Source organism: Panulirus ornatus, chromosome 1, assembly GCF_036320965.1.
Source record: "Panulirus ornatus isolate Po-2019 chromosome 1, ASM3632096v1, whole genome shotgun sequence".
NCBI lineage: Eukaryota > Metazoa > Arthropoda > Malacostraca > Decapoda > Palinuridae > Panulirus > Panulirus ornatus.
Genome location: NC_092224.1, coordinates 92818340 through 92835978, shown reverse-complemented (window position 1 = coordinate 92835978; position 17639 = coordinate 92818340). Strand labels below are relative to the sequence as shown.

Here is a 17639-nt window from a genome sequence, read left to right as displayed (position 1 = left end):
ACAATATTATTCATCACTCAAAACAAGTGTGAGTGCATGGTGCTAGCCCTGCCATTCTGGCAAAATCTTGTCATAGATACTTGTAGGGAGGCACCTCAGACATCTTAGTTGTTCTGCACCTAACCTCCCCGTATGCCCAGACTGTTACAGTGCACCCTGGTTAGCTTTCTCAATCAGACTGTGTGTACTCACACACCTTTCACATTGACATTCAGGACATTACTGATTGCCTCACATCACATATTGTTGTCAGGCATTACCTTTCCAACATAACCTCCTCTTCTTTTCTTTTACATTCATAGCCCAAAACACATCCACACAATACTGTTAGAGAGGTGTAACGTGTGCTGACAGGTAATGACCTCTCTTAGCACATGATGCTTAATGCACCCTCAGCCAGCTCCTCCACCCTGTGACCCACTTTAACTGACAGTTCCATAATTGGCTGCTTCCATAAAATAGGCTAAATTGATAGAGAATTGAGAGGAAAAATTTTATTTATTTATATTTATTTTGCTTTGTCGCTGTCTCCTGCATTTGCGAGGTAGCGCAAGGAAACAGAAGAAAGAAATGGCCCAACCCACCCCCATACACATGTATATACATACACGTCCACACACGCAAATATACATACCTATACATCTCAATGTACACATATATATACACACACAGACACATACATATATACCCATGCACACAATTCACACTGTCTGCCTTTATTCATTCCCATCGCCACCTCGCCACACATGGAATACCATCCCCCTCCCCCCTCATGTGTGCGAGGTAGCGCTAGAAAAGACAACAAAGGCCCGACTCATTCACACTCAGTCCCCAGCTGTCATGCAGTAATGCCCGAAACCACAGCTCCCTTTCCACATCCAGGCCCCACAGAACTTTCCATGGTTTACCCCAGACGCTTCACATGCCCTGATTCAATCCACTGACAGCACGTAAACCTTGGTATACCACATCGATCCAATTCACTCTATTCCTTGCCCGCCTTTCACCCTCCTGCATGTTCAGGCCCCGATCACTCAAAATCTTTTTCACTCCATCTTTCCACCTCCAATTTGGTCTCCCACTTCTCCTCGTTCCCTCCACCTCCGACACATATATCCTCTTGGTCAATCTTTCCTCACTCATTCTCTCCATGTGCCCAAACCATTTCATAACACCCTCTTCTGCTCTCTCAACCACACTCTTTTTATTTCCACACATCTCTCTTACCCTTACATTACTTACTCGATCAAACCACCTCACACCACACATTGTCCTCAAACATCTCATTTCTAGCACATCCACCCTCCTGCGCACAACTCTATCCATAGCCCATGCCTCGCAACCATACAACATTGTTGGAACCACTATTCCTTCAAACATAGCCATTTTTGCTTTCCGAGATAATGTTCTCGACTTCCACACATTCTTCAAGGCTCCCAGGATTTTTGCCCCCTCCCCCACCCTATGATTCACTTCTGCTTCCATGGTTCCATCTGCTGCCAGATCCACTCCCAGATATCTAAAACACTTTACTTCCTCCAGTTTTTCTCCATTCGAACTTACCTCCCAATTGACTTCACCCTCAACCCTACTGTACCTAATAACCTTGCTCTTATTCCCATTTACTCTTAACTTTCTTCTTTCACACACTTTACCAAACTCAGTCACCAGCTTCTGCAGTTTCTCACATGAATCAGCCACCTGCGCTGTATCATCAGCGAACAACAACTGACTCACTTCCCAAGCTCTCTCATCCACAACAGACCTCATACTTGCCCCTCTTTCCAAAACTCTTGCATTCACCTCCCTAACAACCCCATCCATAAACAAATTAAACAACCATGGAGACATCACACACCCCTGCCGCAAACCTACATTCACTGAGAACCAATCACTTTCCTCTCTTCCTACACGTACACATGCCTTACATCTTCGATAAAAACTTTTTTACTGCTTCTAACAACTTGCCTCCCACACCATATATTCTTAATACCTTCCACAGAGCATCTCTATCAACTCTATCATATGCCTTCTCCAGATCCATAAATGCTACATACAAATCCATTTGCTTTTCTAAGTATTTCTCACATACATTCTTCAAAGCAAACACCTGATCCACACATCCTCTACCACTTCTGAAACCACACTGCTCTTCCCCAATCTGATGCTCTGTACATGCCTTCACCCTCTCAATCAATACCTTCCCATATGATTTACCAGGAATACTCAACAAACTTATACCTCTGTAATTTGAGCATTCACTCTTATCCCCTTTGCCTTTGTACAATGGCACTATGCACGCATTCCGCCAATCCTCAGGCACCTCACCATTAGTCATATATACATTGAATAACCTTACCAACCAGTCAACAATACAGTCACCCCCTTTTTTAATAGATTCCACTGCAATACCATCCAAACCTGCTGCCTTGCCGGTTTTCATCTTCCGCAAAGCTTTTACTACCTCTTCTCTGTTTACCAAATCATTTTCCCTAACCCTCTCACTTTGCACACCACCTCGACCAAGACACCCTATATCTGCCACTCTATCATCAAACACACTCAACAAACCTTCAAAATACTCACTCCATCTCCTTCTCACATCACTACTACTTGTTATCACCTCCCCATTAGCGCCCTTCACTGAAGTTCCCATTTGCTCCCTTGTCTTACGCACTTTATTTACCTCCTTCCAGAACATCTTTTTATTCTCCCTAAAATTTAATGATACTCTCTCACCCCAACTCTCATTTGCCCTCTTTTTCACCTCTTGCACCTTTCTCTTGACCTCCTGTCTCTTTCTTTTATACATCTCCCACTCAATTGCATTTTTTCCCTGCAAATATCGTCCAAATGCCTCTCTCTTCTCTTTCACTAATAATCTTATTTCTTCATCCCACCACTCACTACCCTTTCTAATCAACCCACCTTCCATGCTTCTCATGCCACAAGCATCTTTTGCACAATCCATCACTGATTCCCTAAATACATCCCATTCCTCCCCCACTCCCCTTACTTCCATTGTTCTCACCTTTTTCCATTCTGTACTCAGTCTCTCCTGGTACTTCCTCACATAAGTCTCCTTCCCAAGCTCACTTACTCTCACCACCCTCTTCACCCCAACATTCACTCTTCTTTTCTGAAAACCCATACAAATAACCTAAAAGTATTTTAGTAATTAGAAACCCTGCTTTTTATAAAAGATTAGATTGTAGCCCTTCAGAAAGTAGAGTTCCAAAGCTTAACAGTGTTAGGAAAGAGAGTCATATCACTGGCTCTCTCCCTTGAGTTGTCGACAGCCACATAGTGATCATGTGTTGCATTATGATTGTGAGATCTACCTAATGATGGGGGCACTCAAGTTACCAGTTCTCAAGAGGGAACCAGAGTACCTGTAATAGCTATATTAGAGGTGAAAATGCCAATTTTTGGGGTGGTGCAAGCAGGTCAAATAATAAAGGAAGATGAGGAGAGTTGGTACATTTATTTGCATTAAATTCTTACTCAGTTAAGTATGTACAGCTGGATGCTCCTCATATGTATGAATAGTACTCCATTCAAGGATGAAATGACCCCTTGTGCAAATTGAGATGACATTCATAGGATTTCTTGTATGTAAGGGGCTTACTTGGTTATTTGTATCTTCCAGAGTTTTAAAGAAATTTCAGATGTTATGGTATTTATCAAAGAATTCTTAGATATATTGGCTATCACATTAATTTTGCAGTTGGTAGCTGCTTTTGCCAAAAGAAATAAGAATGTACATAGATTGATAGATAGTATTTTGAAAGTAATGTACATGATTTAATGTATGCTTTTTGAAAATAATGCTAAACTATTTTGCAGTGATGTAAACTACCTTAGCTCCACTGCTCCTCCTGTAGCAGCAGAATGGGCATCATTGCTGAGACCTTTGAGAGGAAGGGAACCTGAGGGAATGTGGAACCTGCTGTCCATTGTGCGTGAAATGTTTAAGAGGAATGACCGTAATTCAATCCCTCTGTTGGAAATAATCACTGATGAATGCTTGGTCACAGAGAAGGTAAAGATATTCAGTATTTCAGAGTAAAATCAACTTCACCATTAGGGAAATAACTTTTTCATATGGATATGTTTCAGTTATTTGTATTGAATTTTCCTTTAAATCTCTTCTCATGTTGATATAAATATATTTCATCTTATTGATTGTTAGTTGGTTTGGCATACCATTTATATTTTTATCTTTGGGGGTATACTCTTCTCAGTTGCTTTGTATAGAATATGATTTGGAATCAGTGTTTCAAATTGTCTCTCTGTATGTATCCTCTTTTCTGCAGTAAAGTAGAACGGCACATGCTGATCATCCTTTGTGCATCTTAGTCTTAACATATTTTGCAGATTCCTCCTCATGTCACACATACATCATGTCACTTCTTTCTCTTTCCTTTCTTTTTAATGTTTATTCTTCCTTATCTTTTCCTTCTTACTTTACTCACATACACTTATGTAGTCCTTTTCCATATATCTATACATCTCAGTATTTCATGTACTCTGTCAGCCACTCTATCTATCTATCTATCTATCTATCTATCTATCTATCTATCGTATCTATCTCGGATGCCCATTCCCTCATGGAACTCCCATGAAGGGGGCCCACAGCAAAAGAGTGTCCACTTATCCGTCCTTACATGCCTCCCTTGCATACACCATTCCAAGCATTCTTCCTCTGTTCCTCTCCCTCCAGTACTCCTCCACCCTATATACCCATGTCATAGGTAGTTTTTCACTCACACCAACCACCTTGATTGTACTATCATACACTGTCCTTGTAAACTCCCAGTTTTGCATTCTTTCCACCTCAAAGTATTACTTTCCACCCTTTGTATCACTCCATAATTCATTCCCTTTGCTTTCCTTATCATACCACATCTCTCACACACCCTTTCATTTCCTTCTTCATTCCATCTAGTTACACCACATGCTCTTCTCAAATACCTTATTTCCACAGCCTGGTTTCTTGACCGCTGTGCCCTATTCCATGTTCTTGTTTCAGCTGCATAGATTAGTGTTGGGAGGACTTTGCTGTCACTTAATCATCTCTTCACTTCCATAGTTACACCTCTACCCTTCATTATTCTATTAAGGGACCCAGCGACTCTTCTACCCTGTACTGTTCTCTTCTTTATCTCTCCTTCTATGTCACCACACTTACCCAAGACAGCTTTGAGATACTTAGACTGTCTGTGTCTCTGTCTGTCTGTGTGTCTGTCTGTCTCTGTCTCTGTCTCTCTCAGTCTCTCTCAGTCTCTCTCTGTCTCTCTCAGTCTCTCTCTCTCAGTCTCTCTCTCTCTCTTGTCTCTCTCTCTCTCTTGTCTCTCTCTCTCTCAGTCTTTCTCTCTCTCAGTCTCTCTCTCTCTCAGTCTCTCTCTCTCTCAGTCTCTCTCTCTCTCTCTCTCTCTCTCTCTCTCTCTCTCTCTCTCTCTCTCTCTCTCTCTCTCTCTCTCTCTCTCTCTCTCTCTCTCTCTCATTTCCTCAGCACTTCCTTTTTTCACTATACAGTTTTACAAAATTTATACTTTCACTCCTTTTCCTTTCAAACACCATAACTTTACTTTTACTTGTGTTTACCTTCAGTCTCCTCTGCTTACACACATCATAAAACACACTTACAACCTTCTGCAACTCTTCTTTACTCTCTGCAAACAGCACAGTATCATCAACAAACGGGCTTGCCACTAGGTACCTCATCTCACTGCCACACTCCATTTCTGCAACCCTTTTCCCTAGTTTTGGTTTCATCTGTTGTATCACTCCATCCATATTGAAGAATGTGTGGAAGGTGAGAACGTTATCTCGGAGAGCAAAAATGGTTATGTTTGAAGGAATAGTGGTTCCAACAGTGTTATATAGTTGCAAGGCTTAGGCTGTAGATAGGTTTGTGTGTAGGAGGGTGGATGTGTTGGAAATGAAATGTTTGAGGACAATATGTAGTGCGAGGTGGTTTGATCGAGTAAGTAATGAAAGGGTAAGAGAAATGTGTGGTAATAAAAAGAGTGTTGTTGAGAGAGCAGAAGAGTGTGTGTTGAAATGGTTTGGACACATGGAGAGAATGAGTGAGGAAAGATTGACATAGGGGATATATGTGTGTCAGAGGTGGAGGGAAGAAGGAGAAGTGGGAGACCAGATTGGAGGTGGAAGGATGGAGTGAGAAAGATTTTGAGCGATCGGGGCCTGAACATATAGGGGGGTGAATGGCATGCTAGGAATAAAGAGAATTGGAATGATTTAGTACACGATCGGGGCCTGAACATATAGGGGGGTGAATGGCGTGCTAGGAATAAAGAGAATTGGAATGATTTAGTACACCAAGGTTGACATGCTGTCAATGGATTGGACCAGGGCATGTGAAGCGTCCGGGGTAAACCATGGAAAGTATTGTGGGGCCTGGATGTGGAAAGGAGCTGTGGTTCTATGCATTACACATGATAGCTAGAGATTGAGTTTGAACAAATGTGGCCTTTTTTGTCTGTTCCTGGCACTGCCTCGCTGGAAGGGGGGATGCTATTTTGTGTGTGGCTGGGTGGCAACAGGAATGGATGAAGGCAGCAAGTATGGATATGTACATGTGTATATATGTATATGTCTGTGTATGTATTTATTTTTTTTTTTATTTATTTTGCTCTGTCGCTGTCTCCTGCGTTAGCAAGGTAGCGCAAGGAATATGTATGTATAGTTTGAAATTGACAAAGAGGATATATGTGTCAGAGGTAGAGGGAATGAGGAGAAGTGGGAGACCAAATTGGAGGTGGAAAGATGGAGTGAAAAAGATTTTGAGCGATTGGGGGCCTGAACATGCAGGAGGGTGAAAGGCATGCATGGAATAGAGTGAATTGGAACGATGTGGTATACCGGGATCGATGTGCTGTCAGTGGATTGAACCAGGGCATGTGAAGTGTCTGGGGTAAACCATGGAAAGTTTTGTGGGGCCTGAATGTGGAAAGGGAGCTGTGGTTTCAGTGCATTATACATGACAGCTAGAGACTGAGTGTGAACGAATGTGGTCTTTGTTGTTTTTTCCTAGTGCTACCTCACGTGCATGCGGGGGAGGGGGTTGTCATTTCATGTGTGGCAGGGTGGCGACAGGTATGAATATAGGCAGCAAGTATGAATTATGTACTTGTCTATGTATGTGTATGGATTGAACCAGGGCATGTGAAGCGTCTGGGGTAAACCATGGAAAATTCTGTGGGGCCTGGATGTGGAAAGGGAGCTGTGGTTTCGGTGCATTATTACATGACAGCTAGAGACTGAGTGTGAACGAATGTGGCCTTTGTTGTCTTTTCCTAGCGCTACTTTGCGCACATGAGGGGGAAGGGGGTTGTTATTTCATGTGTGGCGGGGTGGCAATGGGAATGAATAAAGGCAGACAGTATGAATTATGTACATGTGTATATATGTATATGTCTATGTGTGTATGTATATGTATACGTCAAGATGTATAGGTATGTATATTTGCGTGTGTGGACGTTATGTACATACATGTGTATGTGGGTGGGTTGGGCCATTCTTTCGTCTGTTTCCTTGCGCTACCTTGCTAATGTGGGAGACAGCGACAAAGCAAAATGGATAAATACTGTGCATGTATATATATGTATATGACAAAATGTTTAGGTATGTATACGTATATGACCCCACCCACCCACATAGACATGTATATACATAAACACCCACACATGCACATATACATACCTATACATTGCAACAAATGGGAACATTGGTGAAGGGGGCAAATGGGGAGGTAATTACAAAGTAGTGGTGAAGTGAGAGGGAGAGGGAGTGAGTATTTTAAAGGTTTGTTGAATGTGTTTGATGGTAGAGTGGCAGATACAGGGTGTTTTGGTCGAGGTGGTGTGTGAAGTGAGAGGGTCAGGGAGAATGATTTGGTAGACAGAGAAGTAGTGAGAGCTTTGCGGAAATTGTAAGACTGGTTCCCAGTGAATGTCAATTTTGCGGTAAGGATGTGTGATGTCTCCATAGTTGTTTAATTTGTTTATGGATGGGGTTGTTGGGGAGGTGAATGCCAGAGTTTTGGAGAGAGGGGCAAGTATATAGTCTGTAGATGATGAGAGGGCTTGGGAAGTGAGTCAGTTGTTTTTCGCTGATTATACAGCGTTGGTGGCTGATTCGGATGAGAAACTGCAGAAGTTGGTGACAGAGTTTAGTTAAATGTGTGAAAGAAGAAAGCTGAATGTAAATGTGAATAAGAGCAAGGTTATTAGGTTCAGTATGGTTGAGGGACAAGTAAATTGGGAGGTAAGTTTGAATGGAGAAAAACTGGATGAAGTGAAGTTTCTTAGATGTGTGGGAGTGGATTTGGCAGCGGATAGAACCATGGAAGCGGAAGTAAGTCACAGGGTGGGGGAGGGGGTGAAGGTTCTGGTAGCGTTGAAGAATGTGCGGAAGGCGAGAATGTTATCTCAGAGAGCAAAAATGGGTATGTCTGGAGGAATAGTTATATGGTTATGAGGCATGGGCTATAGATAGGGTTATGTGGAGGAGGGTTGATGTGTTGGAAATGAGATGTTTGAGAACAATATGTGGTGTGAGGTGGTTTGATCGAGTAAGTAATGAAAGAGTAAGAGAGATGTGTGGTAATAAAAAGAGTGTGGTTGAGAGAGCAGAAGAGGGTGTATTGAAATGGTTTGGTCGAATGGAGAGAATGAGTGAGGAAAGCATGACTAAAAGGATATATGTGTCAGAGGTATAGGGAATGAGGAGAAGTGGGAGACCAAATTGGAGGTGGAAGGATGGAATGAAAAAGATTTTGAGTTATACAGGAGGGTGAATATAGAGGAGGGTGAAAGGCATGCAAGGAATAGAAAGAATTGGAACGATGTGGTAGACTGGGGTCAACTTGCTGTCATTGCATTGAACCAGGGCATGTGAAGTGTCTGGGGTAAACCATGGAAAGTTGTGTGGGGCCTGGATGTGGAAAGGGATCTGTGGTTTCGGTGCATTATACCTGACAGCTAGAGACTGAGTGTGAACGAATGTGGTCTTTTCTCTTTTCTTAGCGTTACCTCGTGGGGGTGGGGGGATGCTATTTCATGTGTACTGAGGTGGCGACGGGAATGAATAAAGGTAGCAAGTATGAACATGTACATGTGTATATATGTATATGTCTGTTTATTTATATATATGTATATGTTGATTGAGAGGGTGAAGGCATGTACAGAGCATCAGATTGGGGAAGAGCAGTGTGGTTTCAGAAGTGGTAGAGGATGTGTGGATCAGGTGTTTGCTTTGAAGAATGTATGTGAGAAATACTTAGAAAAGCAAATGGATTTGTATGTAGCATTTATGGATCTGGAGAAGGCATATGATAGAGTTGATAGAGATGCTCTGTGGAAGGTATTAAGAATATATGGTGTGGGAGGCAAGTTGTTAGAAGCAGTGAAAAGTTTTTATCGAGGATGTAAGGCATGTGTACGTGTAGGAAGAGAGGAAAGTGATTGGTTCTCAGTGAATGTAGGTTTGCAGCAGGGGTGTGTGATGTCTCCATGGTTGTTTAATTTGTTTATGGATGGGGTTGTTAGGGAGGTGAATGCAAGAGTTTTGGAAAGAGGGGCAAGTATGAAGTCTGTTGGGGATGAGAGAGCTTGGGAAGTGAGTCAGTTGTTGTTAGCTGATGATACAGCGCTGGTGGCTGATTCATGTGAGAAACTGCAGAAGCTAGTGACTGAGTTTGGTAAAGTGTGTGAAAGAAGAAAGTTAAGAGTAAATGTGAATAAGAGCAAGGTTATTAGGTACAGTAGGGTCGAGGGTCAAGTCAGTTGGGAGGTGAGTTTGAATGGAGAAAAACTGGAGGAAGTGAAGTGTTTTAGATATCTGGGAGTGGATCTGGCAGCGGATGGAACCATGGAAGCGGAAGTGGATCATAGGGTGGGGGAGGGGGCGAAAATTCTGGGAGCCTTGAAGAATGTGTGGAAGTCGAGAACATTATCTCGGAAAGCAAAAATGGGTATGTTTGAAGGAATAGTGGTTCCAACAATGTTGTATGGTTGCGAGGCGTGGGCTATGGATAGAGTGGTGCGCAGGAGGATGAATGTGCTGGAAATGAGATGTTTGAGGACAATGTGTGGTGTGAGGTGGTTTGATCGAGTAAGTAACGTAAGGGTAAGAGAGATGTGTGGAAATAAAAAGAGCATGGTTGAGAGAGCAGAAGAGGGTGTTTTGAAATGGTTTGGTCACATGGAGAGAATGAGTGAGGAAAGATTGACCAAGAGGATATATGTGTCGGAGGTGGAGGGAACGAGGAGAAGAGGGAGACCAAATTGGAGGTGGAAAGATGGAGTGAAGAAGATTTTGTGTGATCGGGGCCTGAACATGCAGGAGGGTGAAAGGAGGGCAAGGAATAGAGTGAATTGGAGCGATGTGGTATACCGGGGTTGACGTGCTGTCAGTGGATTGAATCAGGGCATGTGAAGCGTCTGGGGTAAACCATGGAAAGCTGTGTAGGTATGTATATTTGCGTGTGTGGACGTATGTATATACATGTGTATGGGGGTGGGTTGGGCCATTTCTTTCGTCTGTTTCCTTGCGCTACCTCGCAAACGCGGGAGACAGCGACAAAAAAAAAAAAAATGTATATGTTGAAATGTATAGGTATGTATATGTGCGTGTGTGGATGTGTACGTATATACATGTGTATGTGGGTGGGCTGGGCCATTCTTTCGTATGTTTCCTTGTGCTACCTCGCTAATGCGGGATACAGCAACAAAGTATGATAAATAGATATAAAGATAGATGAATAAATAGGTAGCTTTTTTAATCCAATTTAGGAAGTTTCATAGAGAGAGCTTTATGCTGTATGCCCCATTATTTGCTTTGAAACCTTTGGACTTCACAGAGATTAGTTTTATTCGTAAATCCTGTTCTTTTGACCCCTTCCAGTGAGATTGTATGATCTCTAGTACTTTCTTCAGTAATATTTTTTTTATTTTTTTATTATACTTTGTCGCTGTCTCCCGCGTTTGCGAGGTAGCGCAAGGAAACAGACAAAAGAAATGGCCCAACCCCCCCCCATACACATGTATATACATACGTCCACACACACAAATATACATACCTACACAGCTTTCCATGGTTTACCCCAGACGCTTCACATGCCTTGATTCAATCCACTGACAGCACGTCAACCCCGGTATACCACATCGCTCCAATTCACTCTATTCCTTGCCCTCCTTTCACCCTCCTGCATGTTCAGGCCCCGATCACACAAAATCTTCTTCACTCCATCTTTCCACCTCCAATTTGGTCTCCCTCTTCTCCTCGTTCCCTCCACCTCCGACACATATATCCTCTTGGTCAATCTTTCCTCACTCATTCTCTCCATGTGCCCAAACCACTTCAAAACACCCTCTTCTGCTCTCTCAACCACGCTCTTTTTATTTCCACACATCTCTCTTACCCTTACGTTACTCACTCGATCAAACCACCTCACACCACACATTGTCCTCAAACATCTCATTTCCAGCACATTCATCCTCCTGCGCACCACTCTATCCATAGCCCACGCCTCGCAACCATACAACATTGTTGGAACCACTATTCCTTCAAACATACCCATTTTTGCTTTCCGAGATAATGTTCTCGACTTCCACACATTCTTCAAGGCCCACAGAATTTTCGCCCCCTCCCCCACCCTATGATCCACTTCCGCTTCCATGGTTCCATCCGCTGCCAGATCCACTCCCAGATATCTAAAACACTTCACTTCCTCCAGTTTTTCTCCATTCAAACTCACCTCCCAACTGACTTGACCCTCGACCCTACTGTACCTAATAACCTTGCTCTTATTCACATTTACTCTTAACTTTCTTCTTTCACACACTTTACCAAACTCAGTCACTAGCTTCTGCAGTTTCTCACATGAATCAGCCACCAGCGCTGTATCATCAGCGAACAACAACTGACTCACTTCCCAAGCTCTCTCATCCCCAACAGACTTCATACTTGCCCCCCTTTCCAAAACTCTTGCATTTACCTCCCTAACAACCCCATCCATAAACAAATTAAACAACCATGGAGACATCACACACCCCTGCCGCAAACCTACATTCACTGAGAACCAATCACTTTCCTCTCTTCCTACACGTACACATGCCTTACATCCTCGATAAAAACTTTTCACTGCTTCTAACAACTTTCCTCCCACACCATATATTCTTAATACCTTCCACAGAGCATCTCTATCAACTCTATCGTATGCCTTCTCCAGATCCATAAATGCTACATACAAATCCATTTGCTTTTCTAAGTATTTCTCACATACATTCTTCAAAGCAAACACCTGATCCACACATCCTCTACCACTTCTGAAACCACACTGCTCTTCCCCAATCTGATGCTCTGTACATGCCTTCACCCTCTCAATCAATACCCTCCCATATAATTTACCAGTAATACTCAACAAACTTATACCTCTGTAATTTAAGCACTCACTCTTATCCCCTTTGCCTTTGTACAATGGCACTATGCACGCATTCCGCCAATCCTCAGGCACCTCACCATGAGTCATACATACATTAAATAACCTTACCAACCAGTCAACAATACAGTCACCCCCTTTTTTAATAAATTCCACTGCAATACCATCCAAACCTGCTGCCTTGCCGGCTTTCATCTTCCGCAAAGCTTTCACTACCTCTTCTCTGTTTACCAAATCATTTTCCCTAACCCTCTCACTTTGCACACCACCTCGACCAAGACACCCTATATCTGCCACTCTATCATCAAACACATTCAACAAACCTTCAAAATACTCACTCCATCTCCTTCTCACATCACCACTACTTGTTATCACCTCCCCATTTGCGCCCTTCACTGAAGTTCCCATTTGCTCCCTTGTCTTACGCACTTTATTTACCTCCTTCCAGAACATCTTTTTATCCTCCCTAAAATTTAATGATACTCTCTCACCCCAACTCTCATTTGCCCTTTTTTTTCTTCAGTAATACATACACTAATTGAATTAAGCAGAGGATTAGAAGGGCCCCTGTACATGGATGACATGAAATTATAAAGTGTTTCAATTCTTTTTTACTTGGATTCTGAACCCCTTTCATTGGCTCATCCAGGGCTCTGTGCTTGTACCCCTGTTAGGAGATGGCCTATACCATGGCCTTCCTCAGAATTCTTTTTAAGAGAAAGTAAGTGGTTTTAGGCACCCTTTTTCCTCCTTTGTTTAGTGATTCCTTAATTTAGATGTTGTGGATTAACCCTGTGTGATGCTGGGGGATTCCTCCCTCAGGAGAATCCATTTTCAGATATCCTCCAATTTTCCATTGGAGGATATTTTTGCATATTTAAAAGTTTTTCTCTAAGCCACCTTCATATGATTACGTATTTGCACTGTATAGGGAGGGAGTTTTACACCTGTGGGGCCTTAACTTTTAGAAGTTTTCTTCTATCATATAACTTCATAAATTACACCCATGGGGCCTTAACTTTTAGAAGCTTTCTTCTATCATATAATTTCATAAATTAATGTATGATGACTGAATTAACCATGTCTACTCATTCTGTTCCATTCATCCAACACTTTTATAACGTGTTATTACTTTTTTCCATCATATTCAGAAAATTACTTATTTGATTTCATGTTATGTCCTCCAGTTGCTCTGTCCCTACATATCTCGAAGAACTGTTCATTGCCCACTTCATTAATCTGTTTTTAAGAACTTAAAGGTGTGTTCAAATCACCCCTTACTTTCTTCTCTTCCAAGGTGGGCAAATTTAAAGCTTGTAGCCTTCCCCTCTAACTTAGTCTAAATTCTGGCACCATCTTTGTTGCCCACCTTTGCACCTTCTTTGCTAGTTCTGTGTGTGTTTCTCTTGATGTGGTGGTGACCAAACTTGAAAAGCTAGTTTTGGCCTTATGTATGTATAATATGAAAAGCTTGCTAATTACTTCTTTATCCATATCCTTTAAAGGTACTCTGATATTTGCCTGAAGACAGTTTGTTTCCTTTACCATTATCCTATGTGGCAACAGGTACTCCTTAAGTCCTCACTCACAAAATCCATGTGAATATGCTCTCTTACTTGTGGGGCAGACCATGAAGGGTGTAATATGTATTTTGAAAACTTAAAAAACTTTTTACTCCAAGGTGGTGACCACAAGAAATTTTCTCTGTTTTTCTTACTGCTACTTTTTGAAAAACCCTTTCCCATGATCTTCTGTTGCTATCATTGGGTGACACCCATGATCTGCAAAATGTGAGTTCAACGTAGCTGGTCATTGATATTAGCTCTATGGTAACTCATGATTGGCAGAGGGCAGACGCATTGAACAAGTAGGGGCTGTGGATAACTTTGGGTCATTGCCATTGCCTTTTCAACAAAATATGGTGGCAGGATGAGTCCAGATCTTTGTGTTCCCATGGGATACCTCAATGCTCACAGGACACATCCTTGAAAGAAAAAGATTTTTCAGTTTTCAAAGCCTTCATTTTCTTAATGTTTGGTATCACTGGCTGCCTAGCAACCACAAACCCTCACCACCTTCACGGTGAAACAAAGGTCCTCGCAATGTAGTCCCACCTCAGTATGGTTGGCATTCATTTGTATGCAGCTGTCCAAGACCACTCCCACCTGAACCATTCTATATCTAACCATCTGCCCCTGAGTAGAAATATAAAGCTTACCCCCTACCTCACGCTGCAATAACCCCTGATCTAGATCCCCACCCCCAACAAGAATGATAGTGACAGAATGCAAACACACCGAAATAACTTGACAAAAACTAAACATCCAACCTCCCAGCTCAGTTTTTAACTCTCCCACCAGATATACACCCATCAGAAACCACACTTCCCAGACAAACATGAGTCACACTCTCCTGCTTACACTCTGGGCATCACCCATCACTGCAACACTACATACACCATTTCAGTGTATCCAAAGACCCTTCATGCCCATGATGAAACTATCATGAAGACTGAGCAATTACTATTCAGTTGCCATGCACATTCAGGACACAGACACACACACACACGACATTGACATTTTATGACCTGTGGTCATGCTTGGTGAACATGGCCAGCTCCTGATTGCTGTAGGAGCCTCACAAAAATAGAAAGAACTCTTGGAGCAGGAAGATAAGGTAAGATAAGGATATCAAATGCCTGTGCGCCATCACCTCCAAAGAAGAAGGATTTTCAGTTGTTGAAATCTTCATTTTTGTAATGTAATGATAATCCTTAATCATTGATAATCATTATTGCCTTAGAAACACAGCTTTATGTATTCTGGATGTAGTGGTTATAGGTTTGTAGATATATCTTGAATGATAAAGAAGTAATCATTTCCTTGTACACAGATATTGGTGTGGTGGGTGAACACAAAAGTTGCATTGCACATGGGCAGTTCTGGTCATGGAGGGAAAAACAACATGAACTCCAATAGTCATGGGAGCCAATATGCCTGCTCTTCACTTTGTGATGAGATAGTCGTCTTATGGCGCTTAGCAGCCCTCAACCCAGCACTCTCACCACAGGAAAGAGAACAACTCATAGTACAATTCAAAGGATGGCATCTGAAAGTTCTTGAGAAAGTAGCCAAAAGCAAAGGTTTGTACTTTCTCTTTTTATGTGTATTTTCAAGGGAACTCCTGATTTATCATCTCCAAATAGTTTCATACATGCCATTGTGTTAAACTAGGTAAGTTAGCAGAACATTTGGTTTGCAGTACCACAGTCAGACCACATCCCCTAGCACTGAGACTTTAGCATGACAAACCTGTACATGACTGTCATGTTGTGGGGGATGCCAGTGATCCTGTCAAGGCTGATATTTATTAATAGGTTTTCCATCTGTGAATTAGTCTGCTATCTGGAGAATACTTATGTTCTTTCATGTTAAAGACTGCTTATTTTGATGGTATATTTTTGATATAGATGATTATGCTCTTTTTGTATCAGTGTTCAACCTGCCGTAAGAGTTTTTCTGAGTGAGTGTTTTATGCTTTGGTCAATAACGTTATTTATCAATCCCTATCTGTCCATCTATATCTCTGACTCCTGTTCCAACTGGATCTCCTTCAAGGGGATGGCTACAGCAAAAAAGTCTCCATAGCTAGTAACTCCATTGCCACTTTTTAGCCTTTAGTGCCTCACCCTTAACAGACCAGTGACAGAGGGCAACTCTAGAGCAGTGTTTGCAGAGGCTTATACTTATTGTTTCTACTGACTACTTCTACTTAATGGTCCTACCTACTACTTCTATATAATGCTCAAGCCCATATATTCCTACCTACTTCTTTTATCTATTGCTCCTACCATTTCTTCAAACGGTAGGACAAGCGCTTAGTACTCAACGCAGGAAAATCTAACGTTACGAAGAATGAGCTGTGCAAGTTATGTAAGACAGGGAGAGATTGTATGCTTGTGGATAGAATGCCACATGTGGGTGAGGCAGAAAGAAAAGGCTGCTACCTGGGCCACAGCAGTGCAACTTGACAACCACTGAAGTGCTGGCTCACTACACAGCTGTCACTAACCCTCCTGATACCTCCCTGGCCATTTGCTACCTACCAACTACCACCTAGGATCCAGTAAAAGAATGATTGATAATACTCAAAGGTTAAAATACAGTAATACTCAGTAATGAAAGTGTGAATGATGCACATCATCAGCCTGAAATATAGCAGTCATTTACCAAAAATCATTATGTGGCAGTGCTATTGGATGCTACATCAGCCTAATCATACTAAGGTGCAAATGGCCAATTCTACCTCAAGGGTCTTGTAAGCACGTAAGATACCTGCTTCACAAAAAATTTCACCTGAAGTATAGTTCATAAACAGATTAGATCAACCACTGATTGTTCTCTTGTTAACGTGATCTACATTAAGCTTATGGGACCCAGCAATAAAGAAAAATCTAAGAAGGAATTATGAGATCACTTATTTCATATTTTTCATGGATATACACTGCAAGTGCTTATTTAGGTGGTAGTTAGAGGAACTGAGAAGAAAGGAATGATTTTTAAGGAAGTCGAAGGTACTTTACTTCTTTTGATGTTTTTTCCTTAGCAACATGGCATAGGCAAATAACCTGCTCCATCACGGCCATCTCAGGTGAAAGAAAAAAGCAAAAGAAAAAGAATGAAGAAACTGATCAGAGATCTGCAGGTGTCTGTAGACCTGATTATCAAAGGAAGAAAGGTTATATGAAGAGGGAAAGTCAAAAAAAGGTAAAATATTCTACAGCATATTTCTGTAAGGGAAGAAAGAGGCTAGGTTTATGCTGTACGTTGGTACTACAGTCAGGCATGTGTAGTGAGATATTTGTATTTTTGGAGCTGTTTGCACATACACAAACATGATTGCTGATGATTTTCATCACTGATATCTATTATCTTTTAAGTGTCACAGCTTTACAAATTACTGTGATTGCTCAATGATAACCACACATTTTCCCCCAAACACTGCAAAAGCTGGGTTTGACATACAGTAGTTTACAGTGTCATTAAAATTCTTCAGAGATTAACCTCTAGCATCACTATCTCATCGCAGTCATATCTACCACCACCATCTCACCACAGTTACATCTATCCTCAGGCACCTCACCATGAATCATACATACATTAAATAACCT

General features: G+C 41.8%; 1 protein-coding gene and 1 pseudogene across 7 annotated transcripts in view; both read left to right on the top strand.

Annotated features, from left to right (window-relative positions):
• Window positions 1-17639, top strand: part of Dora (zinc finger SWIM domain-containing dorado) — a 302025-nt gene that overhangs the window by 51884 nt on the left and 232502 nt on the right. For all 7 annotated transcript variants that reach the window (XM_071666088.1, XM_071666070.1, XM_071666078.1 and 4 more), the window contains exons 7-8: window positions 3847-4042; window positions 15362-15611. In XM_071666088.1, the coding sequence (XP_071522189.1) occupies window positions 3847-4042; window positions 15362-15611 (446 nt within the window). The remainder of the gene's footprint in view (window positions 1-3846; window positions 4043-15361; window positions 15612-17639) is intronic.
• On the top strand, window positions 12983-13082 carry LOC139751299 (U6 spliceosomal RNA; annotated as a pseudogene).